This window comes from Channa argus, chromosome 17, assembly GCF_033026475.1.
Source record: "Channa argus isolate prfri chromosome 17, Channa argus male v1.0, whole genome shotgun sequence".
Classification (NCBI taxonomy): domain Eukaryota; kingdom Metazoa; phylum Chordata; class Actinopteri; order Anabantiformes; family Channidae; genus Channa; species Channa argus.
Genome location: NC_090213.1, coordinates 17,636,844 through 17,663,321, shown reverse-complemented (window position 1 = coordinate 17,663,321; position 26,478 = coordinate 17,636,844). Strand labels below are relative to the sequence as shown.

The 26,478-nt window shown below is 41.2% G+C and overlaps 2 protein-coding genes across 10 annotated transcripts in view; one reads left to right on the top strand and one right to left on the bottom strand.

Annotated features, from left to right (window-relative positions):
* cdc42bpab (CDC42 binding protein kinase alpha (DMPK-like) b) overlaps positions 1-4,684 on the top strand; it is a 75,016-nt gene extending 70,332 nt beyond the window's left edge. For all 8 annotated transcript variants that reach the window (XM_067482398.1, XM_067482397.1, XM_067482395.1 and 5 more), the window contains one exon: positions 1,390-4,684. In XM_067482398.1, the coding sequence (XP_067338499.1) occupies positions 1,390-1,521 (132 nt within the window). In that variant the 3' untranslated portion in view covers positions 1,522-4,684. The remainder of the gene's footprint in view (positions 1-1,389) is intronic.
* On the bottom strand, positions 4,056-26,462 carry fzd3a (frizzled class receptor 3a). Of its 2 annotated transcripts, XM_067482403.1 has the most exons (9): positions 26,344-26,462; positions 24,939-25,469; positions 13,128-13,324; positions 10,548-11,010; positions 10,152-10,451; positions 9,763-10,014; positions 7,079-7,227; positions 6,042-6,299; positions 4,056-5,960 (listed from the first exon to the last, which is right to left on the bottom strand). In XM_067482403.1, the coding sequence occupies exons 2-9, from the start codon at positions 25,137-25,139 to the stop codon at positions 5,696-5,698; spliced, it is 2,085 nt and encodes a 694-aa protein (XP_067338504.1). In that variant the 5' UTR covers positions 25,140-25,469; positions 26,344-26,462; the 3' UTR covers positions 4,056-5,695. The 2 variants fall into 2 exon arrangements, with proteins under 2 accessions (XP_067338504.1, XP_067338505.1); XM_067482404.1 differs by lacking the exons at positions 4,056-5,960; positions 6,042-6,299 and adding an exon at positions 6,307-6,446.
* Positions 26,463-26,478: the final 16 nt, after the last annotated feature.

Genomic DNA, 26,478 nt, shown 5'->3' with positions numbered 1-26,478 from the left:
ACCACTGTGTGTCACTGAATATTGCCCCCTACATGCAGAACACTATTTTTTTTTTTTTTTGGGTTGTGTGTGTTTCAAAGCAAACACTAGCATGCAGTGCCTTTATTAAATAAATAAATATTTTCTTCTTATTATTACACACACACACAACTGTGCAGGTTGTCTTTGAAAATTCACCTTCCCACAGTCCCTCGCTGTACCATTCCAGCCCTGTCATACCAGCATCAGCTGATCCATCACCTCGTTTGGTCTTTGTTATTAGTTGTGTTTGCTGCTGGAATGGTGCAGTGCTGCTGCTACCGCTGCTGTTCAGCCACGTCACAGACTTTTTCCCAGCGCTTCCCACCCAGCCAATCACAGAGCATCCCTGACAGTCTGCGCATGGTTCAGTCCATGAACTATCCGGTTCAGCACATATTAAGGCCAGATCAACACACTTAGTACTGTGTATAATTATGACTCTACCAGGATCTTATGTCTTAATATTTGGGTTTTGTTTCAAATTTGACTGGAATCCATCACAACAGCTGCATGGTTTGAGTGATATCTGATGCATATCTACGAGTGTTCAGTGTCTGCTTCATCACTATGGCTGTAAAAGCCGTGTTTTTCCATAGTGTAGTGTTGAAGAACTTGAACAAATGGCTGAGCATCTACACACATTAAATCTGCAAGTGTTGAATGTTTCTAGCTGCCAAGTCTGGATTACTGTAAACACAGACGGTTTTATAGGCCAACCGGTGTTTGTGTGAGTTTAGATCCAAACAGTGGACAGTGACTGCACATCGAACAGAAGCAAGCATCTGTCTGTCTTCATACAGCACACTAGACCGGTAGAAATCCCCCAAACAGGGACATCAACACATGGTCAGCAGCGTTACAAATGAATGACATTGTGTTCTCTTGTTCACGCCGGTGGACACATTTACACATATTTACATATGGACACATATTTTAGCCAATTAGGCTTTTTCATACAAAGGCTTTGCAGGTCATACTGTATGTGTTTCATAGTACGAGGGTTAACTGACCCCTCCCTCCTCATCTGCCCCGCCTGCATGTTTGTTTTCCCTCATCATTTCTGCTCCATTGAGCTGCTCATCTGCTGATGATTATGAAGATGATGTGCAAAGCACGTTAATAAGAGCAGAGAATCATTTGAGGACCAGGAAAGCTGCTAGTTTATGCTCAGTGCTCATTGGAAAACTCAAAATGTCTATATCTCGCTCCTTTTATGTATTTTATTACACCAGAGACAGCGCAGTAGGGTCCAATATCATAAATATGGATCAAAGACTAGTATTTACTATGAGATAAACATCATGAATCCTCTAATGTTTGAATTTTTCACTTCCATCCTCTCTATCCTTGTCTCCTCGTCTCCTCCAGGACTCAGACTCCCCCCGTCACTCCACGGCCTCCAACAGCTCTACCTTCAGCAGCCCACCCAGCCCGGCCTCCCCACACAAGACCAAGTCCCTATCCCTGGAGAGCACAGACCGGATGGGCTGGGACACATGAGCCCCTGCAAGCCCCTTCCCCTTTACCCCATCAACTGACTGACCGACAGCACAGGACTTCGAACCCACCTCCTCCACCGTGCCCTCCTGCCTGCCCCTACCCTGAATATCCTCATCCCTCTCACTGCCCAGAGAACTGCGCCTCCTGTCCCACTTTTCAACCTCAGCTTGTCTCCCGCTACAGACGGGCGGAAACACCCAAGAAAGTTCATCGTCTCTTTGAGGGAACTCCTGAGGGAGAAGTTATCAATAATTAGTGGTTGTGTACATGTGGATGCTGATATTTGAAGAGTGTGTGTGTGTGTGTGTGTGTGTGTGTTTGAGAGAAGCTATATGTGCTCGCCAGGTTGTGTGCATGTGTTTATCTAGAAAGGGCATATGATATAGGAATGAAAACCTCCCATCTCTGCTCTGGGTGCTGTCAAGTGAAGCACCACAGTCTGTCCAGAGCGTCCCCCTCCCCCGGGTTAGATTTATTCAAAGACTGAAAACTTCACAATGCAACAAATAAGAAGAGGATTATTATGGAGAGAGAATGATTTGTATTTGTACATAGGACCCTGTGGGTTTTAGGGGACAATATTTTAATTTATTTATCACTCTTAGACAAGGAAAGGGAGGTACTTCTTCATGGCCTGAAGCAGATGGGTGGAGTTTAAGCCCCCCTCCCTCCCCACATCCCTCTGTTGCTTTCTCTTTAGGTGCTTTAGAAAATTTTAAACGTTTGGCAAAAAAAGGACAGAAAGGAAAGCAATGATTTATTATTATTATATATTTTTTTTTTTGCTCATGATACTAAGCGCAGTGACGTTATATTTTTTACTTTGACCATCAGCAAAAAGCTACAAATAGCGTTAATAATAATGCTTCCTTGTATGACATCATCACAGTTCCTGCTCTCTCTTCCTCATTGGTCTGGTGCGAGTGACATCATACAGGATCCCTGGACGTGTCCTCGATTATAATAGCGTTCCACTTTGTTGTACATCCACAATGACCAACTCACAGACTTCCCATCACAATAATGTACATAGGTTCAAAGTAGAGAGTAATATATGCTAAGGAAAATACTATAGAGGAAAAAAAAAAGCTTTTTGACTTGTTTTCGTTTGAGTGAATTTGGGTTGTGTTCACGCAAAAAGCCATTTTAAACCACTTTCCCGTTTTCTGTTTTATACCCATTGATTTTAGAGATTTTGTTTTTTATGTATGACACGCGTTGTTATTTTTTCCTATTCCCTCCCACTTTGTTTGTGTTGGAGTGAAAAACCTCTTGTATGTATCTACACTACTGCTCGTACTGTAGCTGTGCATTTATCACAAACCACCTATCACACATGTATCTGCACAGACTGAGGTGTTTTGTTTTTTTGTGGTTTGTTTATTTTTATGAAGCCAATGCCTTGTCCTGCTTCTCCTCTGAGTGGTGAAGCAATCATTAACCAGCTTTTAATGTGGGTTCCTAAATTCGCTATGGTACCTGGATGGAAAAAGATCAGTCCCTCCACTGAGACATCCACTCAATGTAACCAAAAATGGACAAAAAGAGGGAGACTTGTCAGATTGTGTCTTTGGTGCAGCCTTTGCTTTTTCTGAGGAATGTTTTCTGAAACTGTTCTTTAAAAAGCTGTGTGTGTTGTAAGAGACCTCCATAAAGAAAAAAAAAAAAAACTAAAATAATGATCTAAACACCGAAAAGCTGCGAGCAAGCCAGATTGGTTTCTGTTATTATTTCTGATAAACCGCAGATAAAATAACCTCAGTGCTGCCTGTTGTCTGTAAAAAAAAAAAAAAAAAAAAAAAAAAAAAAAATAGGCTGGATCTCTAACCCTCCCTCCAGGCAGTATTTCTTTGGCAGGATGAAAAGGCCTTTTGAAAAAGCATTTTACGGTGTGGTGGCTCCTGGCCGCAGAGCAGGGCATTTATAGTTCAAAACCTGTTGACTACATTGGTCCGCTTTAGTTTACAGACAGAGGCAAAAGCATTTTACCGGAGGAATCGCTTGGAACAATAAGCACGGAGCTGAAAATATCCAGTCGTTAAACAGGAAGTATAATGTGGTATTTTCTGTGAGACAAATGCACATACTGTACTCTAATAATGGCCTGCTGTTAGCGACAGCACAGTGGTCTATTTTTCTCACTGTGGCGTTTAGAGAAATGTGGTCGTCTGTAGGGACAACTGCAAGTTTGTCAGAAAGGGAAACAAAAACGAGTTCTCTGTTGGTCATTCCTGCCGATTCCTCTGTTGCAACAAAGCGACAACCCATTCCAAGTATTTTAGTTGCTATTCCATTTATGTGAAGAGAGAGTAGTTGAAGCATCACATGACAACTAAACTGGTTTTATTCCAAATAACCACCTCAACTTTTTTTTTTTTTTAAGCTAATGTCTTCTCACTTCCTGCTGGAGTTTTTGTAAAATGTATTATCTGGGTCTTTGCTGGGTATTTTATTATTGGCCAATATTGTACAGAGAAACTGATCCAGGAAATCCAGTTGCAGGGAGAAGGGAAGAGAAACGAAGAAAAGAAATGTCAGAACCAATGAATAACTTTTATTTAGATGAGAATGAGGTTTATTTGATGAATGGATGTGTGGCTGGAGGAGTGAGCGAAGGAGGGAGGGAAAAATCTGGTGGTGTGGTACAATAGACATCAACAATAGACATAAAGGGTGGTGAGGACTCAAAGACAGAAACCGATGAAATGGTTTAAGGGAGAAGGGTGACAGGTAGTGTTATGGCTGAGGTGCCAGTTGTAACATTTAAGAGCAAGAAAGTCTAAAAAAACAAAACAAATTCAAACGCCTTTGCATTTCAGTGAGGTCTTATCTACATTACCTTCTATATTATTTTGCTCTTTCATATCATATTACACTTTTTTTTTCTAGGATTGCTTTGTAATAATTTGTACAGTTTTGCATGTTATAGATGTAATCATTTTTGATTTTGGTTTATTTGGATTTGCTCCTTTTTGAATGGTTTGGGCGTTTTACTGAGGATAACCCACTACAGGTGATGTAGATTCTTTTTTGCACAAAAATATTTAAGGTGTAAGGTCAAAACAAAAAAAAAAAATGTATGGAACTGGCTGCCACACTTGTGGAGAACTCATTAACCTGACTCCGATGTATTTCAATAAAGCGCAGGGCTGTTACAATTACACACCCAGTGTGTTTGTGTGGTTAATTCTTTTGTCAAGAAACATCTTATGCATTCTTTTAAAAAAAAAAAAAAAAAAACAACAAATGAACAACAAAAAGTTGACTTTTTACATCTATGCACAAGATTTGCCACTAGAGGAAACTTCTAACTTGATACTACAGCAGCTATACCATGAATCACACTTTCAAACAGGGCAGACTATTCAGAATTTGACTCCAATTTCAGCTAATGCTCAACTATTCAAGCTGTAAACTTGTTTTCAACGAAAAAGTGAAATATTCAACAGTTTGCATTCAGCTCCACACTTGACCAACACCTCAACGGACCTATTTTTAACTTTGTGTTCTGCCTGAGCAAACTATCATAAGGCAGGAGTTTGAATTCCGTTTGCTTTGGCCCTGTCATTAAAAATAACAAACCACAGATTCAGACACTTTCCCTCTTATTCCATATTACACAGGTGCAATCTCTTCAATATAAAGACTTATGAGCTTTTAAAATGAGGCTTTTGGAAAAGGTAATAAAACATGTACAGCTTTTGTGGAGCAGGAACAAACCACGTTTGGTTGTGAAAAAGTTCTCGTCATTAGGTTACAAAATGTTGTCACCAGCATATATATCCTGCTTCCACCTCCTATAACATCTCATATCCTTCATTTAATTTCTGTTCAGAGTCCTTTATACAAACATTTACAGTAAAAGTAAAAAACAATCCAGTGTGAGCTGGCTCAGTAGCATATTGTACGTCCAACAGTGAAACCTTGTCATTTCCCAGTGTCACCATCAGGGCCACAACGTCCATAAACTTTACTAAAATCATCATGACCTTCAATTTTTGGGATCAGCTAGGACGATGGGTAAAGCTGAAGATATTTTAAGGCAAACATCTACACTGAGCTCCTACAGTGCTGTCAAACCTACTATGGATGCTCACATGTTCTGAAAACTTCATGGACAAAGAAAATTATTCATTTTCCACCTGTCCATTCACGTCTCGACGAAAGGTCTCAGCTAAGTTCTAGCTAGAGTTCTGTCCTCCTCCAAGACTTTGTGAATCCCGTTTCCACGGAGACCATAAACATCTTGGGTAGCGCTGCTCAGGTCCCGGACGCTGCTATGCCGGGACTGGCTCTCTAGTCGCTGGGCAGAGCCGTGCGGTGACAGGCTGTCCAGACGGTTAGTACTGCAGTGTCGGGACTGGGACTTATCGTTGAGTCGAGTCATGCTGCCATAGGGCAAGCGGTCGTCTGCAGCCCGGAAACTGGAAGCTGTGTATCTGGGATGGAAGAGTACAAAGCTCAGTCTGAAGAAAAGAGGAGTCTAAAGTTAAGCGGAAAGTGGAAAGCTAAAGACGCACCTGCCATCTCTGGAGCGGTGTAGGCTGCCATGGTAACTGCTCATTTTGGAGCGTGCACTGCGCACTGAGCCAGCCCGGCTGGTGCTGGCGCTGGGCGGTTCATCCAGCATGGCAAGGTGTGTGGACGACGCATGGGTGGAGGTCCCCTGAGTGGATGTGCCCCTTGACTTCCTAACAATGGGAGTGTTGGGGTCTCTGAGCAGCAGCTGGGTAAAATCTGGCTCCTGGAGAACCTGTCTGCTCCCGTTGACCATTGCACTGCAGCAGGGGGAGGAGGAAGGGAGTGAGGGCAGGGATCGTCATAGGAGGGTGGGGAGAGAGAGGGAAAAGGTAGAGGGGTGGTGGGAGTGGTAAAAGAGGATGGAGGAGTGTGTGGAGCAGGCGGTGGGAGAGGGGGTTAATGCTCTGAGTTTGGAGGGGAGAGGGGTGAGCGCAGAGAAGGGCCTGTGTTCACCAACAAGCCACACATCTACACACACACGCTGTCACAATGACACAGTGAGCAATGCTGCAACTTCCAAAGTTTGAAATACAAGATTCAACATTTAACAATACTGCTACTGTTACCAGGTTTTCATTTTGCATCTTATTGTGTTGTCCTGTTCTCCTGACCACAGTTCACATAGAAATCGCAGCCTTTTCATTTTATTTTAAAGAAAGAATTAAGACAAATGTACAATTTGTTTATCCCGCAACAAAGGACCAGGACTGTTGAGCAGCTAGAATCCTGGGACACAGCAGCTGGTCTCCTCACTTCCCAGACGTTTAAAGTAGGGGAGATGATACACAATGGTAAACATCACCCTGTTCCTACTTTTTTGAGATGTGTTGCTGCCAAAATGAGCTAATATTTTCCATGAAATGGTAAAATGTCTCAGTTTTTTTTTTAATTGATTTGAACATAAATGTATTTAATATTTAACTTTTTATTCCCAAATGAAAATCTGTCTTTTTTTTTCACACTTCATTGTCACTAAAAGCAGATGCAGTGATGATGCTTGAAGTCAGGCCTGTTAGCTACAGTGTGAACTACGTACTTTTTGTGTCTCTTGCCATGGAAGAAGCCGGCCCACTCAAAGCAGGTCTTCTTACTGCCCACCCAGAACACTGAGGGGATTCCTACAATCAGCATCATCACATACTTGATCAGGAACACCACCAGCTTAGGATGACTTGTACTCTCCACCTACACACACACACACACACACACACACACACACACACACACACACACACACACACACACACACAGAAGATATGGTTATTTGTTAGGTGGTGAAGCGTTATGTTGATTGAAACAGCACTAAAACAATAAAATACATGCACCACGGAAGGTTTGGAAAATGTGGGAGGACGTGTTGGAGGTGGAGAAACAGGATACAGGTTCTTGCAGCTAATACACCCACATGTGTCCTGAGGGTGCGTGTGTCTGTGTGTGAGAAACAGAGCAGAGGAAAACTGAATCACGGTGGACAACAGACACAACCCTCCCATTTTAAATCACAGTTTTTCCCTTTGGTAATTTCATAGTAAATATCTGCTGCATTATCATCCGTACACACACAGACTTATTCTGCATGTCTTGCTTGCAGGTAACCCCACAGGTATGAACACTATCCACAGAAAGGTACCAACTCAAACCCTGGATGCTGTACTGCTGGCTATTCAGCAGTCCTGTCCCTACTTCTTTTTGCCATAACAACCGTACTACAGCTGGCAGGCAGTGAATAACACAAATGCTCTCTCTTCCCATCTCTCCTCCTTTTCCCCACACACACCCTCGATGTGGTCATGATGGCCTCATTATGAGCAGGACAGTCAGCCAGCCCAGAAGCTCAGCGATGCACAGATACACTCATTACAGCAGAGAGATAAGGAAGCAAACAGGTCCAACTCACATCCTCATTACTGGCTGTATGTCAGACCTTCAGCTGCATCTACCCAGCAGCTTAAAGCTCCAGTATCCAGCTCTGTGTGACATGCAGCTTAAACTACCCAGATGTCAAATTTGCTTTAAGCATAAATAGATTACTGAACAAGCTCAATTTAAACAGTAAATGGCCACAAAAGGATGTAGAGCAACAGCAAAAAGATGCAAAATGACCCAAAAAGAAAGGATGGGGGCCCATTCTCTCATATTCCTTCCAAGTTGAAAGACTAAACTCAGCCTCATTCTCTTGCTCATTTGCCAAATCTTATGAGTTTATCACTGTAATAGCAGAGCGGTGTGTGTGTGTGTGTGTGTGTGTGTGTGAGAGAGAGAGAGAGAGAGAGACATGCTGGGGAGAGAAAGGTCGAGCAGCAACCAAAGGTTGTAGAGCAGAGTCTGATGCATGTTAGGGGTTTGTGTGTGCTTTCATGAACACTACAGGGTTGGGGGTGCAGGTCTAAATTTGATTTTGGAGTCATTGTATCAGTTAAGTCTTCATGCCACAGTAGCTGACATGCAGATTAAGTGATTAACACATGTTAACATCACAGGCATGGACACTATCCACAAATATATTTGAGACAGCAACCCATGAGGGGCTGCTACTGTTATTGAGCTGGGACCTGACTAAAAGCCCACAGAGAAGGCAGACAGGCTGCAACTCGGCCCACCTGCAACACTCTTTCCCTGTCTGCTCTACCACTACAAAAAACCCAAGTCATTTTGCAGGAGGTGGTACCTGACTGAAAGGAACAAAGAACAGTGAGAGGAAGCTGTTTAAATTATTAACAGCTCTATTAAATGAGCTTCAACATTTGTGTGTGTGTGTGTGTGTGTGTGTGTGTGTGTGTGTGTGTGCGTGTGCGTGTGTGTGTGCGTGTGTGTGTGCGTGTACACTGGTGCTTGATATTACTGCAGCTCTGCACTGTCTCACGTGTCACGGTGGAGTGTGTGCACCTTGGTCTATGCTGGTGTGAAAAGGTTCACCAAGCCCTGTATTCCCCAATACGCATCATTAAGCCCTCATCAGTGTGAGGCAGGGGGCTACCAGGTTGGGAGAGGATACGTAGTAAGAAGCTTTTTCTACTCAAGCTATTTTCCCAGGTTGCTATAATTAGATAGTTATATAGCTTTAAAAAAACGTCGGTTGACTTCCCAGGAGTTTGTTTTGCCTCTGTTTAATACTTTAAATGTTAATATAATAAATACCACCTATTTTGCTCATAATCCAGCCTGCTGAGTTTCTTCTTAAACATCCCTTTTCCAGTGCCACATAACATCATGTCCCATTTAAATGGGGAGACGGCCCAGCAGCTGGACAGTGACTGTTTACACACACCAATTTTCTGGTCTTTATTAAGAGACACAATATGCTCCGTCACTGATGACTCAATGATGCCTCCCACCAGATACCTCCCACCTGATACCTCCCACCAGATACCTCCCACCAGATACCTCCCACCAGATACCTCCCACCAGATACCTCCCACCAGATACCTCCCACCAGATACCTCCCACCAGATACCTCCCACCAGATACCTCCCACCAGATACCTCCCACCAGATACCTCCCACCAGATACCTCCCACCAGATACCTCCCACCAGATACCTCCCACCAGATACCTCCCACCAGATACCTCCCACCAGATGCCACCAGGTGACAGCAAATATGTGCAGACAAACCTACAGTTCAACTATAAATAAGTATGTTTAACAAGTTTTTACCAAATTAAACTGGGGATCATTAATCAAAATCAGAATATAGTAGGATACCACAGTCTTGCATATTACCTGGTAGGGGCAGGGGATGTGGTAGTCTCTGCACTTCTCCTGGACCCACGTTGTCTCCCAGATGGTTCTGTAGCTGCTCTCATACATGTAGCAGCCCAGAACAGTCAGCAAAGGAACCAGGTAAAGCACAGAGAACACACCAATGCGAATCATGAACTTCACCAGTTTCTCCTGGTTCTCCTTCTCCAGTGGGATCTCCATGCGGACCCGATTAAGTGCTGCAATACCTGCCAACAGCAGGGCTACACCCACCTAAGTTGATGGGAGAGCGAAGCAAGTGAGATGGCTACATGTCGGAATTAGCCTTTTGTACCTGTGGACAAACATACGCCTCATTTTGAGATGATTATTTTGTTATGAGCCATCTGTATTTGAAAACTTTTCCTCACCACTACATCCAGTCCCAATGGGACCAGCAAGAACCAGCGCAGTGCCATCAAGTTATAGAGCCCCACAAAGCAAACACCACTGACACCGTCTCCTTCAATCTTGTTCATGGCAAGCAAGGTGACTGTGAGGACTCCGGGGATGCCCCAGGCACAGGCGTGGAAAAGGAGGGCCTTCTTCTCAATAGCCTCGCTGCCCCACTTGGGAACGGCAGCCAGGAACCAGGTAATTGTCAGAATGACCCACCACACACTCCCGGCCATGGTGAAGAAATACAGCACCATAAAGAGGAGAGTGCAGGCCTAGGACGGAGGAAAACCAACAGCAAGATGAACATTTCTTTTCAACATTTAGGAAGCAGAAAGCAGAAAATGAAAACAAAGTGCAGATTTATTCACCTTGTTATGGGAGCCTTGGGTCACAGTTGAAGCCCTAAACCTCCCTGGACTTGCTGCATTACAGGAAACTTTGTCCTCCAACAGGAACCCGAGGAAGAAGACCAGGGACACCATCATGTAGCACACGGCATAAAATATAATGGGGCGCTCTGGGTAACGGAAGCGTGACACATCAATCAGGAAAGTCAGAAAGGTGAAAAGGGTGGCGGACAGGCAGACGATGGACACCACCCCAATGAAGTAGCGGGCAAATGTCAACTCCTCACGGGTGAAGTACATGTTGGGACAGGGGGGCGAGCAGTCCCTGATGCCCATGAAGGAGTAGCTGAGTTCTGGGTCAATTTTGAGTTCTCTTGGACACCAGAAGCCATAGTCTCTCTGGACAGAGATGGGTGAATCAGTCGCGTCTGAACCGGACCGGAGGTCTACGGGGCGTGGGTAGGGCTCATCACAATCTGGGAACCTGGAAGGAGACAGAGGTATGATGACTGGTGACTGCTGAAGAACAGTAAGAAACTGTACTAGCAGAGACCTGAAACTGGCCTGAGACAAAAATTCTAATCAAATTAGAGTTTTGATGCTTTGTCATGCTGCTAAATACGTTTTGTTGTCTCAATAACTCAAATGACCAAGACAGGGAATTTGTACAGTGAGCTGTAGGTGCAAAACAACAGCATTGCAAAATAACAACACTTAAATAGAAAACCACAACGATTTATTTCCCGTAGGTGTGAAGGTTTGTTTGTCTGTGTGTGGTGCTCAGTGTTGGCCCTGAGATAGATTGGTAACTATGACAGCAGCCCCTCCCATGACCCTACTCATGATAAGCAGTTACAGATTATGGATTGATGGACGGAACAGGTAGGGATAACACTGGTTACTCCCGATTGGACAGACAGGTGTTGATTGACTTTGATTTTATCCAATCAGGAGCAAACAGTATTGTCTCTACCTATTATGTAATAAAAATATCAAAAAAGGAGGAGGGAAGGGCATTAATTTATAATCATACACAGACATTTACATTATATAACATATAAATCATGCACCTGTACATATATATGCTTGGATATATACATACACACAGTATACATGGAACTAACACATATGTAGGCATTATTACTAAATGCTACCCTTAAAAACTCTGTAAACACATTTTGTACATTTGTCAAACTTTAACAATCATCACTCTTTTGTTAATATTGTGCAGGTTATTTAATTTCTGACCTGGTGTATAAGTAGTTATTGGAAACCTAGTACAATGTGGGCACATTGTTCTAGGTTTCCAATAACTTCCCTTCCCAATCAAAGCACTGCTATAAACCTGTTGTCAGTTCCTTTACTTTTGCACTACGTCTTTCCATTGGAAAGGCTTACATTTCTCTTTACCGCTGGGTTTCTTCTCCAATCCAATTACACAGTGCACATTTTCTAGCCAAAAAGAGTCGTTCGTTAAAAGATCGTTTATTTGTGTGGAAGTGCTAATAGAAATGCTCCTGACATTGTGTTTTAGTATTGTGCTAAACTCTTTGGTTAGTTGTCATGTTTTGTGAAATGTTGTGTTTCCTCCTTTTGTATTGTGGGGTCAATAGGGGTCGTTTGCCATCCAGTAAGGTTACAAATGCATGTACTATAAGAGCTGGATAGCAGATGGTAACATGCCGTGTACTTGACTGCAAACTGTTTGCCTGGTTTCTTAACACAAAATGCTTTCTGGCTTCTGGATTGTCTTTCTAATTGTACAGACCACTGCACATCCCCACTAGTGTTTCTGTGCTGGCTCTTTATGCACAAGACTGCTCGATAGACTTCACAATGTGATGACACACTGAAAATGAAAGTTACCTCTCGGGGCTATGGGAATGGTTTACAAACATAAAGCCTCACTGAAGGTTCGTTCATAAGAGAAAAATTAAAAAGCAAAATTTATTTAGTTCGAGGTGTCCTGTCAACAGTGTCTCTTATCATAATAGTCAATGGAAAAAATGTTTTTTGGGCTGCAGGGATTTTCCTGTTGTATCATACTACTGTATGACATTAACTCTGTGTGTTTTCTCCCGTAGTTGTCTTTCTCCTTCTCTGTCTCTGTCTCTCTGTCCCTTTCTGTAGGTGTCCCCGGCTTTGAAGATGTGCAGCTACTGGTCCTACAAACCTCTCTGATGTTTTGTTGTTGCTTTTGTTGCTCTGTTCTTTTCTCTCTTCACTTTCCACTCACCCTAACCGGTCAAGGCAGATGGTCGTCCACCCTGAGCCTGGTTCTGCGGGAGGTTTCTTCCATTAAAGGGAGTTTTTCCTCTCCACTGTTGCTCAAGGGGGAATTGTTGGGTTCTCTCTATACATCTTTATAATCTTGACTTCATTCTGTAAAGTGCCTTGAGATGACTTTGTTGTGAATTAGCGCTATATATAGATAAAGTGGAATTGAATTGAATTATTTTTACATGTCTCCTTCTGCACAATTTCTTCTGCCACAGACAGAAAATTCCTTTTAATGACTAATGGAGCATAGTTGTTAACACTGAGACAAATCAAGAAGAAAAATTCCCTCTTGATTGATGCACCAATTGCTCTTGTACCAACCTGTTGCAGTCCATCTCCTCTGGCCAGCTGACACCAAACATGTCCATTAATTTGTAGCAGTCACTCTTGGCCTGCAGGCACAGGCGGCGGCAGGGGAGAGTCATCCGTCCATAATCAGTACAAACTGGGGTGTAGAGAGCACAGAGAAACATCCTGAGCTCTGGAGAGCACTCTAGGTTCACCATGGGATGGAACGGCTGCAGGTAGAGACACAAAAAGTAGCAGATACAGACTTTTACTATATATCGAACAATGGCGCAAAATAATCAAACCTCCTTCATTTGACAGTTTAAACAGGTACCACTAGGCTAAAGAGTTACTCAAACATGACAATGTAGGCCAAAAGAAGGCACAAAGATCATTTGACAGTTTCTGGAGATGAGTCCATAAAAACAACTCTGGCCTCTTTCCTAATAATCCTCTCAATAATTCCAGCTCCCCCCCCCTTTGTGCATCTCTGTTCCCATCCTTCTCTCCAAAATCAGGAGGAGCCCTACAGGCTGAGCAACTCCCACCACACACACACACACACACACACACACACACACAGGCGTCTGCTGCTGACAGGGCTTTTGTGTAACAGGACCACGCTGTGACTGACTGACACACTGCTTAGATACAAGACAGTACCACGGAAGTATATTATTTACATGCCAACACACCCATGTACACATTTAAACTAAGCCAAGAGGTGCAGGGAGAGCAAGGAGCATGCTCTATTAAAACCAAAAGAGATAGGCAGTTGTGTGTGTGTGTGTGTGTGTGTGTGTGTGTGTGTGTGTGTGTGTGTGTGTGTGTGTGTGTGTGTGTGTGTGTGTGTGTGTGTGTGTGTGTGTGGATGTGAGTGGAAGACTGACAATACCACGTGTTTCTGAATTTGCATACACATCTCCGTTTAGTGTGTGTATGTCTGTGTGCTACAGAAAAGCCTCTGGCCACACCCAATTCAGTCTGACACATGTTACCCACCCTCCCCCAAAATTTAAAGACAGAGGTCTGAATAATGACAGACAGGGACAGGGAGGGGGAAGGGAAAGTAGGGGTGAGGAGAGGACAGACTGTGGGGTCGACATTAAGGAGGACAAGTCGCTGTGGTTTTAAAAAAGTGATTTGTTTTGTTCTGCCTCCAATGGTGAGCAGAACGTGTATAATGTGTCTTTAATAAAGATATATGGAAGTGGAATATACAGCATAAAGCCAAACAGTATAAAAGTTACCTCTGTCTATATAAAATAATGAGGCCATTCCCCACATACAAAAGCTGGAACATTGACTGAGTTAAAGGAAGAGTAGCTGGTCTATACAATGTTGTTTAAACAAAAAATAAGTGTAATTGTTCTTTACTGACCCAGATATAAGTACAAAAAATACATGTAACGTAGAGAAATTCACAAGATGGTCAAGAAACTTCAGGGCTGCTCTTATAAACCTGGTTTTATCCTATATGGATAAAACAGAAGAAACACAGTTCACTCTTCTTAATCCTGGCTTTACTGCAGCATGTAGGATTTTTTGCTGATTTTCTACCTTAACCACAATCAAATCTGAACAGAACGGCAATGTGTTCCTACCATATGTCTACAACACCAGCACATGTCATTCTCCTGAGAGCATGCTTGTCTGCCACCCAGATGTGATGTCTTTATGTAAAAAAGGATTGTAATGGGTGTTAAGATTAGCCCTCCATACACATAGCACCCACATCCATGTAGTTTCTGTCATCGCCCCATTCATATGACTTCTCTGGCAAGAGGAAAATGAGCAATAATGAGATGGCCATGAAGGATACAGAATCTGATTAGTCACAGGGATCAGGGATGGATGGGTGATGACAAGGTTTTATGATCACATGTAGAATCTATAGTGTTGCTCTTAACTCAGCACAGTATTCACGTGCTCGCAAAAATGCAGAGAATCAAATTAAGTGACTTAGATGCCTGTTATAATGGAGATCAACCAACCAGTCAATTGTGCAATTTCTGCAACACTGGAGTAAGATGATATAGCACAAATACTTGTATCTTGTCTTTAGCCAGAATAATCTGAGGCATAAAGACATAAAGAGCGTATTATGCTGCATTAAAATGGAACTATGTCTTACAGTAGTGAAGTGTTCGGTGCTCTCTTTTTTCTTTTTTGCTTTTCTTACCTTTAATGTTATAGATCTGCAGACGTCATTTTCTGGGGTTGTTATAATTCCTTCCCCATGTAAGAATTGTGTTAATGCTGCAACAAGATTCTAATCATATAGATGTGTGATGATGTGTTTGTATACATGTCATGATCTAGACATGTCACATGAAGACATATTTCATTCATATCCTATATAAATTAGTTGGTTTAGTTTTTTAGTAAATTAGTTTAGTTGGTTTTGTTTTGATTTGATGATGTCCATTATTTTTACCTGATTGTATTTGCTTGTCTCTAAACATTGTGTGTAAAAATAACTATAGCTTAAAATATATTGTTGAATTGTAACATTATATTTATGTGATTACTGCACAAATACTGTAAAGTATCCTTATATAGTCTGAAGTCTATAGAACCCACCCCTACTACAGACCAATGCCACCAAACTATTTTAATCTGTATCTACATTACCACATTAGTAAATACTATACAACCTCAAAAGTAGCAGGAGCAGACTGAGGCAAAATGGATGAACTTCTGAATCCAACAATAATCCAAACTGAATTCAAGAGGTCATCAAAAGACAACTTTAAATCCAATTCTTTTTGAACATGACAATACAATGTCAGTAAAGCCCGAAGAAAGGATATATTGTGAAACCATCTCTAGAGAAATAACACTAGTCCTTTCTGCAAAAGCAGAAAAGCCTGAATTTCACACCACCCTGCCAGTAATGAGAAATAGGTGCTACTGTACTGATTATCTTCCCAGTGTTTCCCTTTGAGGTTTGCTGCCAGTACATGGTTTAAATTCAAAGGCCCTGTGAGTGTAGTGTGACCACTCAAATCACGATCTAATGCATCTTAAGGGAGCTTGAATTTCCAGCTCTTTCACTTAATTTTAATTCCTGCAATTTTTCTATTTTTACACTCCTCCATCATCCATCCATTTTCTACTCTTTTTACCCCTCCTCCAACCATTGAGTATCTCCATTCAGCCTTTTAAGACACTCAACCCATCATGTGAGCCAATGTGGACTGAACTGGTGGTAGACAGGACATATGGCTGGTTGTTTCACTACCCACACATTCAGCAGCCCAAATGCCTTCAAACACCAACATCATGAGGCCCAGCACAGCGTCTACAATCTCCACAGGGATTCAGTGCTAATGGCCACACTGGAAACATCTGGTGAACTACTGGTTCAGTGAATGGCCAGGGGTTTGCCATGGTTGATTTCTACCTCAGAGCTTGCCATGTAAGGAGAATTAAGCATGTAATACACAACAAAAATATACCAACACTTTCAAATAGTCCAGGCTTTTGGGGGCAGTATGCTAATGTAATATCAGCTTCAATCCTTCTGCTAAAGTTATTACATATTCATTGGAGTTGCCAGGGGATTTTTGATCTCCGAAAATGTGGAATAATATGCCACAAAACCATATATATGCCAAATATGCCACACACACACACACACACACACACACACACACACACACACACACACAGCAGTGGATTCTGAGATTGCAAAGGAACGCCATTCACAGTAGGGGGGTTAGCATTATTTCGACTGCTGCGTTTATAAAGCCATTAAAAATCTATAAACACAGATTTACACACTAAAGTTCTTAAATTCTTTACAGGCAAATGTTTTTATTGTTTAAAAAAAAAAATCTATAAAAAAATGTGGCTGGGTAATATGATCTAAAATCCATGCAACACAACAAATTGTTGAGGACACTGAATGAGAGTGTGTGTCCTGAGAGCTGAGACAAGTGTAAAAGTTTTAAATACTTCAGGCCAAATGTGTAAATAAAATGTAAAGTACAAAATATCCCAGCTGTTATTGGGCAAGAGGCAGGGTACTAGACACATCTTTAGACCATCTCAGGGCCAACACAGAGAGACACAGACACAACCATTCACACGCACAACTATTTGTTTTTATGCTTAACATTTAAATCCCTGACAAGTTATTGTAGTGTTAATAGAAAGAATAAGCTTAATGACAAGTCAGGACTTGTGGAATGTACCATAGGCTGAGCACTTGGTCATTTTTTTATTTTTTTGTCCTTTCAGCGTTTACCATGAGTTCAGTGTCACCACAGCGGATCATTGTCATTGACAGTTTTTTACTTCGGATGCCCTTCCTGATGCAACCCTCCCCAATTTCTACCGGGCTTGGACCGGCACTGCACATCTGGGGATGGGAATGGGCGGTTATGGGTTCAGTGTCTTACCCAGAGTCACTTCAACATATAGCCGGGATCGGGGATCGAACATCATCTGCCTAAAATCTCACTTAAATTATTGAGAACTGCAGTTCTCAGACTATGGATTTAATAAAAGGCAGCGCGGTGGAGTAGTGTTTAGTCCTGCTGCCTAACCAGTCCCTGGCTCGAACCTACCAGCCAGCTGTGGCCCTTCAGTTTGAAGTTTGCATGTTCTCCCAGGACTTGCGTGGGTTTCATTCATATACTCCAGTTTCATCCCACAGTCCAAAGATATGCATATTAAGGTTAACTGGGGACTCTAAATGGCTTCTAGGTGGGAATGTGAGTGTGAATGGTTGTCTGTCTGTGTATGTCTCTCTGTGTTGTGTGATGGCCTCTGGGTCCTGCCTTTGTCCATTTGTGGTTGGCTGTGTTTTCCCTTGTCTTCCAGGAAGTCAGAGGGAAACTTCCTCTGTGTCAGCTGGCCTCCTATAAAAAAGAGGCCTCACCTCTAGCTCAATGACAGGCCACTGTGACTCTGAACAGGTTAACCGGTTAAAGATGATGGATTTTAAAAAATTAAGCCAATAAGTTGTTCAATTATAGTTATTGTAAAATATAGAACAAAGATTTAGACTTTTCACAGAAGGAAAAGCATCAACCTAAAGCAATTTTTGTTAAAGCACTGCAGTAAGACGTTACAGTGCGACAGTAAACCAGCATGAACAATACCAGTACTGTGACACTGAAACAGTTCAAGGTAAATACAGCTATTGGTAATATATTATTTACACCAGTAGTTTTACTACTATGACTTGTAATGGACCTTGTGTAAAAGACCTCCGAATGATCTACTGCTAAAGTTATAATGCTATAGTCAACAGTGCTCGAATGCAATTCTGCAGCTTATTAAACGTGGGTTACTGAATATCTCTGGTTGTTTTCCCACAGATGTAAATTGTCTAATTAAGAAGCAAATATTCGCTCTGAGACTGAAAAACACTAGTCTAAACAAGTTTTCAGTAAACACTGAAATAAATATTGGTTATATGTTTTTCAGTAGAAAGCAAATATCTGTTTATTTAAGATGTGATTTTTTTAATATGATGTATATTCTTGTAAGGCAAAATCCTCAAAATCCTCAGCCTTTAAAGAATTAGGAAAACAGCCTTGACCTGAGTTTCACTTCCATATATATTTTTAGATTTTATTATGCTTGTTTTGAATCAGATCAAAACTTTTATGATAATTAATTATACACCCTGGTCAAATGAGGTGCATCCAAGTATAGCTGTGTGTACTTTCCTAATGCTATAGTCATTAGTTTTGAATAAATGCGCTGTGTCATCTGCTAAGATGCAGACAAAGAAGCCCACCGTGGCCAACTGGTCTGTGTTGAGCTGTTCTTTTAGTCACCTCATCCCATCATCCCCCACCCTGCTTCACCCCTTTTTCCCCTCAATATTTTTTTCTCCCTCATTCTCCCCCCATTTTGCTTCTGTCGCTGTTCCAATTCCTAAAATTTCCAAGCCCAGCACTATGGCAACAAGTGATGCATCACCAAAGAGGAGGAGAAGGAAGAGGGAGGAGAGCAGGGTTCGAGGAGGTCAGGGTGCAAGGCAGAGGGGACCACCTCCCGGGAGGCAAGAAAGCCTCTGCTGCCTTTGTTAACAGCACAATTGGGACTGTTTCCTGGGCAACGGGTGAGCCCTGCGTAGGGGGAGGGAGAGGACAAAAGAGATGGCTGGATTGGAAGGGTGAGAGAGAGAGAAGGGATGGGGCGACCGATTCAGCCGTGTCACTGCTAAGCAAGTGTGTGACAACGTAAGACTCTGCACTCAGAAAATGTGTAACACACACACACACACACACACACACACACACACACACACACACACACACACACACACACACACACACACACACACACACACACACGAAATTGGTTGGACGAGTGACTTGCTCTCTGGATGTTCTTCTCATTCACTCCATAGCCAATAAACAAGGTGTTGGACATTAAATAAAACAAGAGGCTCTTTTATAGCCTGGGTCACGCTAGGTCGGATTTATCAGACCACATTGTGTGTGTGTTTGTGAGTGTGTATATACATACACATGCAGAGCTGGATACATCTTTACTAGCTAACAAAATGTGCATAATTAATTGTTTGTTCTTTTTGTTTACTTTAGCATGTTTTTCCTGACTTGCAGCTATCACAGAGCTTTATCAGCATTTTACAGACACACACACACACACTCAAAAACATGAACACACACATCCGCACACACACCTAACCTCTCCTTTATGAAGCCATTCAGACAGCATGAGTGGAGTATCTAGGTTATTCTACACAACAACTGTAACCTGATACAGTTTATCTGGATGTCGTGTAAACCTGAGACAAGAAGCTGATTAAATGACATGAATGGTAGAAATGTGTGTAAGTGGGAGTGAGTGGATTAACAGGCTCTTCTCACAACATGCAACACAAAACAAAATACAACAAATGCCATAGAAGGAAATCAAGGTGACCAAGAATAAATCTAGAGAGGCAGACATCACAGTGTTTCCTTACTTTTGTCGCTGAATTTCTCCCATGAGGATATTTATGTGACTTTTTTTTATCCCACAACCATTAAAAATGTTGTTAACTCGTAATTAAATGGCTTTCATTTATCAATCTAATGGAAAATCTTTCACTTGTTTCATCTCACCCTGAAGAAACAGTTGCTGTTCTGATTTATTTTTACCAAAACAATCAGAATGACTCCAACCTTTCTAAACACAGTGCCCACCACCCAGTCTGTGCAAGCCTACCAAAAGAGCAAAATGAGTAAATTCCTCCCTTTTAAAGTGGGCAATCTTAAGAGATTTACAACGGTAAAAGCTTGGGTCAAAGCTAGGGAAACATTTTCTACACTTCACATTTTCTAGTAACTGCAGTAAAGGACAAGGCTGCAGCACCAATTTTCTACACATTACAAAAATGCTTCTGTTTGTGGCATTTTTCAAATGCAAGAAAATAGTATCTCCCATTGCACAAAGAATATCTTTGGATGAGCTATAATTGCTACCTACACTAAATAGTCAAATTGCAGTTTACATACATGTCTGTCTCGAATCATATTTCAATCATTTCACCCATAAGTCCAAATGGACTTTTTTGCACACGTTGAAAAAAACTGAAATACAAATGGCAAGTATACCGCATTCACAAGAATGGGACAGATGGACAGACAGACAGCCTGAAAGCACAATGCCTATGGCCAGGACTGTCATTGGCTTGGAGGTTGACAAAATAGCTTTAAAAAATAGTTTTAAAAGAGCATAGTAGGCTCCAATTAAAAAAAAAGAAAAAAAAAGAAACTTCATTCATCCAATAGCTACAGTGTGTGTGCATCTATTGCTAAAGAAAGGGATTTTTAGCCCATTGCTTTTTTCTTTTTTGTAATGCCACTTAAATCCGCCATGCTTCTACTTATCTCATGACTGCGGCACAATATTATTTTATATAATAGCCAATTCCTATCCCTTGCTGCTGTCCCACTTTAGCAGGGAGGTCATTCGGCGGTCAACAAAGACTGACTGAGCGACAATGAACACCAAAGCAAACAATACAGTTTTTAGACATCACCTTTGTCTCTGCTGTCTCCTTTCATTAGTACAATATATTTAAAAAAATAAAATAAAAATCAATTCTACTCACCTTTTATCCTTGTGTAAATCCACCCTTTTAGCATGTTTTGCTGCACATCTTTGATGCACCAAAATTGTAATTTATTACTGAACTAAACACCAGCCTCATGCAAAAAGCTGCCTTTTACTATTAAAACGGCAAGAAAATGCTTCAGATCATATAAGAGACACATTTCCCCCCCAAAAAACAAAAGTCTTGAAAAGATCTTAAAAAGTAAAAAATAAAAGAGAAATTTAGAAAGACACCACCTTCAGGGGGTTTAGGAAAAAACTGCAAGATTGGCAGCGGTTGATTCCTGTCCAACTCCCAGTTTCTCCACAGTGCATTCATCATCATTATCATGGCTATTCAGGAGACTTAATTCCATTTAAAATCAACTGTCAATTCCTATTTGGCTGCCCTCAACATCTTACAGGCTTTGAATTCTCCCATGAACTGGATCTAGGGCAAGTTATCTGGAAAACATAAGCCAAAAAGAAGTGTACTCTTCGTAATTTGAAACCCATTGGGTTTCCATGTGCTTTCCAATGCCAACGAGCAATTCTGAGCACTAAAAGAGACTTAATTGTGGATCCGTGACCAATGAAAGTGAACACCGTCTAAACCAGAAGTGCTTCTCTGTTCACTGCAAACCCACATGCTGTGATTGGGTGTAAAAAGCTAACCTGGCCTCAAAACCCCATATTAGCAATAGGAAAATTAACTAAAATTGAAAATAAATACACCTACTGTATTTAGAAAGCCCCAACCAAAAAGCAGTGTGATCTAGGGCTGCTTGTTTATAGCAAAACTCATAATCACAATTACTATCTTCCATACTGTGATCATGATTATTTAACTCCATTACTCATTGACTTTAGAAACATCATACAATTACTTGAAATTAATTGAAAAAGCTTCTCTTGAAATTTAAATAGATAATTCCAGTGAAAAACAAATGGTATAAGGTTACGCAAAATTTCTAATACAAGAGAACCTAAGAGTATCATTGCAAAGTGAAAAGGGGCATAATAATCATTTTATCTCAATGATTTTGTTTTCATAATTGTTGGAAGCCATAATTAAAAACAAAATTCAAATAATTGTGCTGTGAATACTGTGAACTTCTCGGTTTGCTGCAAAAGTTAACATCCTTTAAATAGCAATTCATTAAAATTATTTTTTTCTTAATTTATCTAGGATGAGGCAATTTATTATCACATTCTTTGATCATTTTACTTTAGTTGCTAAAAGAAAATTTGTACCTGTAGGTACAATGACGACAAAAGTTTGCATCCCCCTTTACCTTCAATTCTGAAGGAACATTTGTACTTGCTGAAAGTGCATTAAATACTGTTTATTAAAAAAATAATATATATTATTGTTTTACTCCTGTTTTACTGGTCTTTCAAAATAAGGGGATGCAAAGTTTTTCAGCCACACGTAAAGAGAAAAGTCAGACTGAGTAAACTCAGAAAATGAGGGCACATCTTTCAGAGGAAACAGTGTGAGCATGACCAGGCAGTTAACCTGGAAGCATTTGCAAGTGCAGCTGTGATGTGCTGTGCTACCATATGCAGGCAGGGCATGTTCAGAGGTTACATAACCCTGGATTTTCATGGCACACTGAACCTCCCACACAATATCTCTCCATCTCTGTCTCACTCAGTGTATCCAGGCTGAGGAAAGTGATGTGGCGAAGGCACAGATGGTCCACACATCGAGACTGATGCTGTACCAAGCAGGGTGGGGCAGGGCTGAAAGGAATTAGTGATGGAGGAAAACAGAAACTGGTAAAATCATGATGTTTAAAATTGACAAACTGAGATAAAAGGGATGAATGGAGTAAAATGTTATCCAACAGAGCATCCAGTGTAATGCTTTGGGCCAGTTTGGACAGTAATTGCTGTATAGATTGAGCAATCAGAGAGATCAGCCTATATAGGTGATGGGATTAACTTAATGAGGTGATGCATCTGCTCCCTGGTTGCATTTAAATGTCTGACTCACTATAAAGAGGATAATACCTACAACTCTCAGACATTGCGGCTGATAAATCTATAGATTATCTAAAGCATGGACTGAACACATAATCTGAGCTTAATCCCTCAATTGCACCAAACGGACACAGAACAGTTTGGGATCCTCACTCCCAGACTAAGTTGACTAACTATTAAAAGCCTGTTATGTAAAATGGCTTTTGGTGCACAACAACTGATGTGAAAAATCTCTGCATGTTGTGGTAAATCTCTGTCAATCTGCCACATGTGCGGGCAGAAACCGTCTAAGGACAACACACACTGTGAAACTAGTGGCATTTAATAATGCACTGTTCTCATGTCTCCCAGGGACAAATGTAAAAACTTAATTCTCTGCCTAATGTTTGGGTTATACACTCCCAGTTCCTGCAGCTAGAGGAGCCAAATTAAATTAAGCTAGCACTTTGATATTACCAACACTCTGCAAAGATCCAGTTAGCCACATTGATAGCCATCTATGCTGCTGGTGGTGCACCAGACACACTGAGCTACTTATTCAACATATGAGCAAGACTAACTTCACAAACGCCCACCTGTGTAATATATGCAGAATCTATGGAGCAGCATACGCATACTGTAAAAGTGTGTCTGTTATTTCTTCACTAGGAGTGAAGGAACCAGGGAAAAATGCACAGTTAAGGTCAGACACAGGAAGGACGTAGGTGGGATAATGAAAGGGAAAAAGAGGAGAAAAGGTTGCATTGTTTAAAAAAAAATTAATGTGTGGTTTTGAAGGAAAACTCAAGTTTATTACAACCTGATGTATGATATTTCCCATAAATGTAGCTACTGAGGGTCTCTGGGTTATTCTGTTTCCACTTAACACTTCCAAACCAAAGACTACCATAAACCATACAGCATATATCAGTGCCTTCCGAATCTTTCCAAATAAGCATGATGTTTTTGTGAATTACCACCCTTGTGGCTAAAACCTCAAAAAAGTTTGGCGACAGGGACAAAGTATTAAAAAAAAAAAAAAAAAACATGGGACAAAGTCACCGCAAAATAGAAAAAAAAAAGTAGAGCAGCATATTTGATATTTTATCCTTCTCATTGCCATGAATAAATATTAACTGAACCTCTTTAAGATTCGGATTGCTGGTCACACAGAAAAAGACATATGAAGGCTGTACTTTGGTCTGTGGAACTGTATAACAATTATAATAAAAAATTTTCATAATTTGGGTATTAATTTTCAAAAAGGTTAACAGAAACAATGCATTTTTTGAATAATTTTGAATGATTAAAATAAAAAAAGAGAATATAAAAAGTGCTCAGCACTTATTGTGGTCAGATAGAAAAAAGTTAATAAAAATAAAAATAATTACAAATTAAATTTTTTATTAATAAAAGTAATTAATTAAAATTATAAAAAATAATATCAATTATTTGTAGTAATGGCGAGATATTAAACATAAATTAATATTTTTTTAGCTATTTTCCAACCATTAGATAAATGTTTTCTACTTTAGATTAAAATTTTATACACACATATATATACACACACACACACACACACACACACAGAGTTATTTACAGTTTTCAGTAGATTAAATTTTCTAAACGGGATCTGGAAATTTAGTGTGGTGATTCACTGAAAATAATTTATTGTTCTATGTTTCAGTTAGTTGCATTGTGATATAAATGTGTTTCAAAAGGTTCTGCCAAATGGAAGAGAAAACATCAGTAAGTATCTGCACAACCTTGGACAAATTATTTCACATCTTTTATGACAGCAGTGTACTGTACCTCCATGGCGAGAGCAGCTGTTTGTTGGTCGTAATGGTTCAGGATGTTGGGCATGAAGGTGGAGTTGTAGGGCAGCCCTTGACACATGCGCAGGGTGATGGGCTCACAGGTGAACAAACTATGGCTGCCTGCTGCTGCATCCATGGGGATGGCAACGCAGGCCGTTAGCATGGACACAGACAGCACCCACAGGAGATCCATGACTGGTCCGTACAGGAGGGAGGAAGGAAGGAAGTTAGGGCCAGAGCACGACTGTTTAGAAAGACAGGCCGAGTCCTGACAGTGTCCGCCTTAGTCACAAAGAAGAAGAAAATCTTGAGGCTTAAAGTCCGTCTGGTAGCCTCGTCGTCCACAGGTCACAGGGAAACCAACTGGGATGGGCAGTGCAATCCAATACAGCCATGTTCAAAGCTGGCTGCATCCATCACCTCCATCACCTGAGACATGCTCTGGTCCTTTAAGATGCTTTGGTGATGGCTCCCACTCCTCCCTTTCCAGCCAACAAATAAATATGGATGGAGATGATGTTATCTAAGAAAACAAAACCAAAAAAAATGTCAAAATTTTATTGAAATCAAACATTATTAATCCTACATTAAGCTCACAAAAGAGGCTTGGTAACTGCTTTTCAGGCCATTTAGTGTGGTGGGTGGGTTATGTGGATGAATTATAACATCAACAGCATTAATTACCGCCAATAAATCACAGACAGAAGGCAAACAAAAAACAAAAAACGCTAAAGAATCAGACAGGGCACATATCTACATGATTACTAGGCTACGTTTATATTTGTAAAGCTTCCTGTGGCAGCTTGTACAACTGAATTAATATGACTTTTAGATATTATCTCTATTATTGGCGTAAAGTCAGTGGAATAATTTGTACATGAACTAGAACTTAGGTTTTAGCTTTTCTTAATTAGGCCATTTATTTCATTGCACATGAAACATAATTCAAACTTTCCAGCTCCATTTGAAAGGTGATTGTTTTTCTACGAGCGCGTCTGTAACGTTAGCTCTGTTACCTGTGAGTCCGGGTTAACGGGATCCTCCTATAGCGCCGAGCCGGGAATTCATAAATTAACTGGTCCGTATATGAATGTGTGTTTGGCTAATTAACCTTACAGGGATGTTCACGGTTGTTGTTGGTGTCCGCTCACAGTCACAGACTCGGTGCAGCAAAAAGCTCGGACTAAACGGACAGACATGTCAAGCAACGCAGAGAGACAAAAGGAGACGGTTACTTCATCCTAACTGATAGTAACCGCGGAGTATATACACCCTGCTCCTCACCGGTGTGTTGGAGACCACGGCGCCGAGCCAGGGCGGCAGCCGAGGCGGCTCTTCAAGGGAAACACTCCGGCTAGAAATGTAAAATAACCCGCTCAAATTAAAGGAAACTTTACCTGAATGTTGTGCCGAAATTCACGTGTAGCAACGGGGTCTCCTCCGCTCCTCGAGTTAGTAACAATGAGAGAGCACCCCTCCTTCCCTCCTTCCCTCCTTCCCTCCTCTCCTCCTCCTGTCCTCCTCCTCTGTGC

Excerpts from the sequence above, each read along its gene's own strand:
- fzd3a (XM_067482403.1), bottom strand. The coding sequence starts at position 25,139 with ATGGATCTCCTGTGGGTGCTGTCTGTGTCCATGCTAACGGCCTGCGTT. Across the intron at positions 10,452-10,547 it reads CCCAAGGCTCCCATAACAAG|GCCTGCACTCTCCTCTTTAT; the intron begins GTGAATAAATCT and ends CCTCCGTCCTAG. Across the intron at positions 7,228-9,762 it reads ACATCCCCTGCCCCTACCAG|GTGGAGAGTACAAGTCATCC; the intron begins GTAATATGCAAG and ends GTGTGTGTGTAG.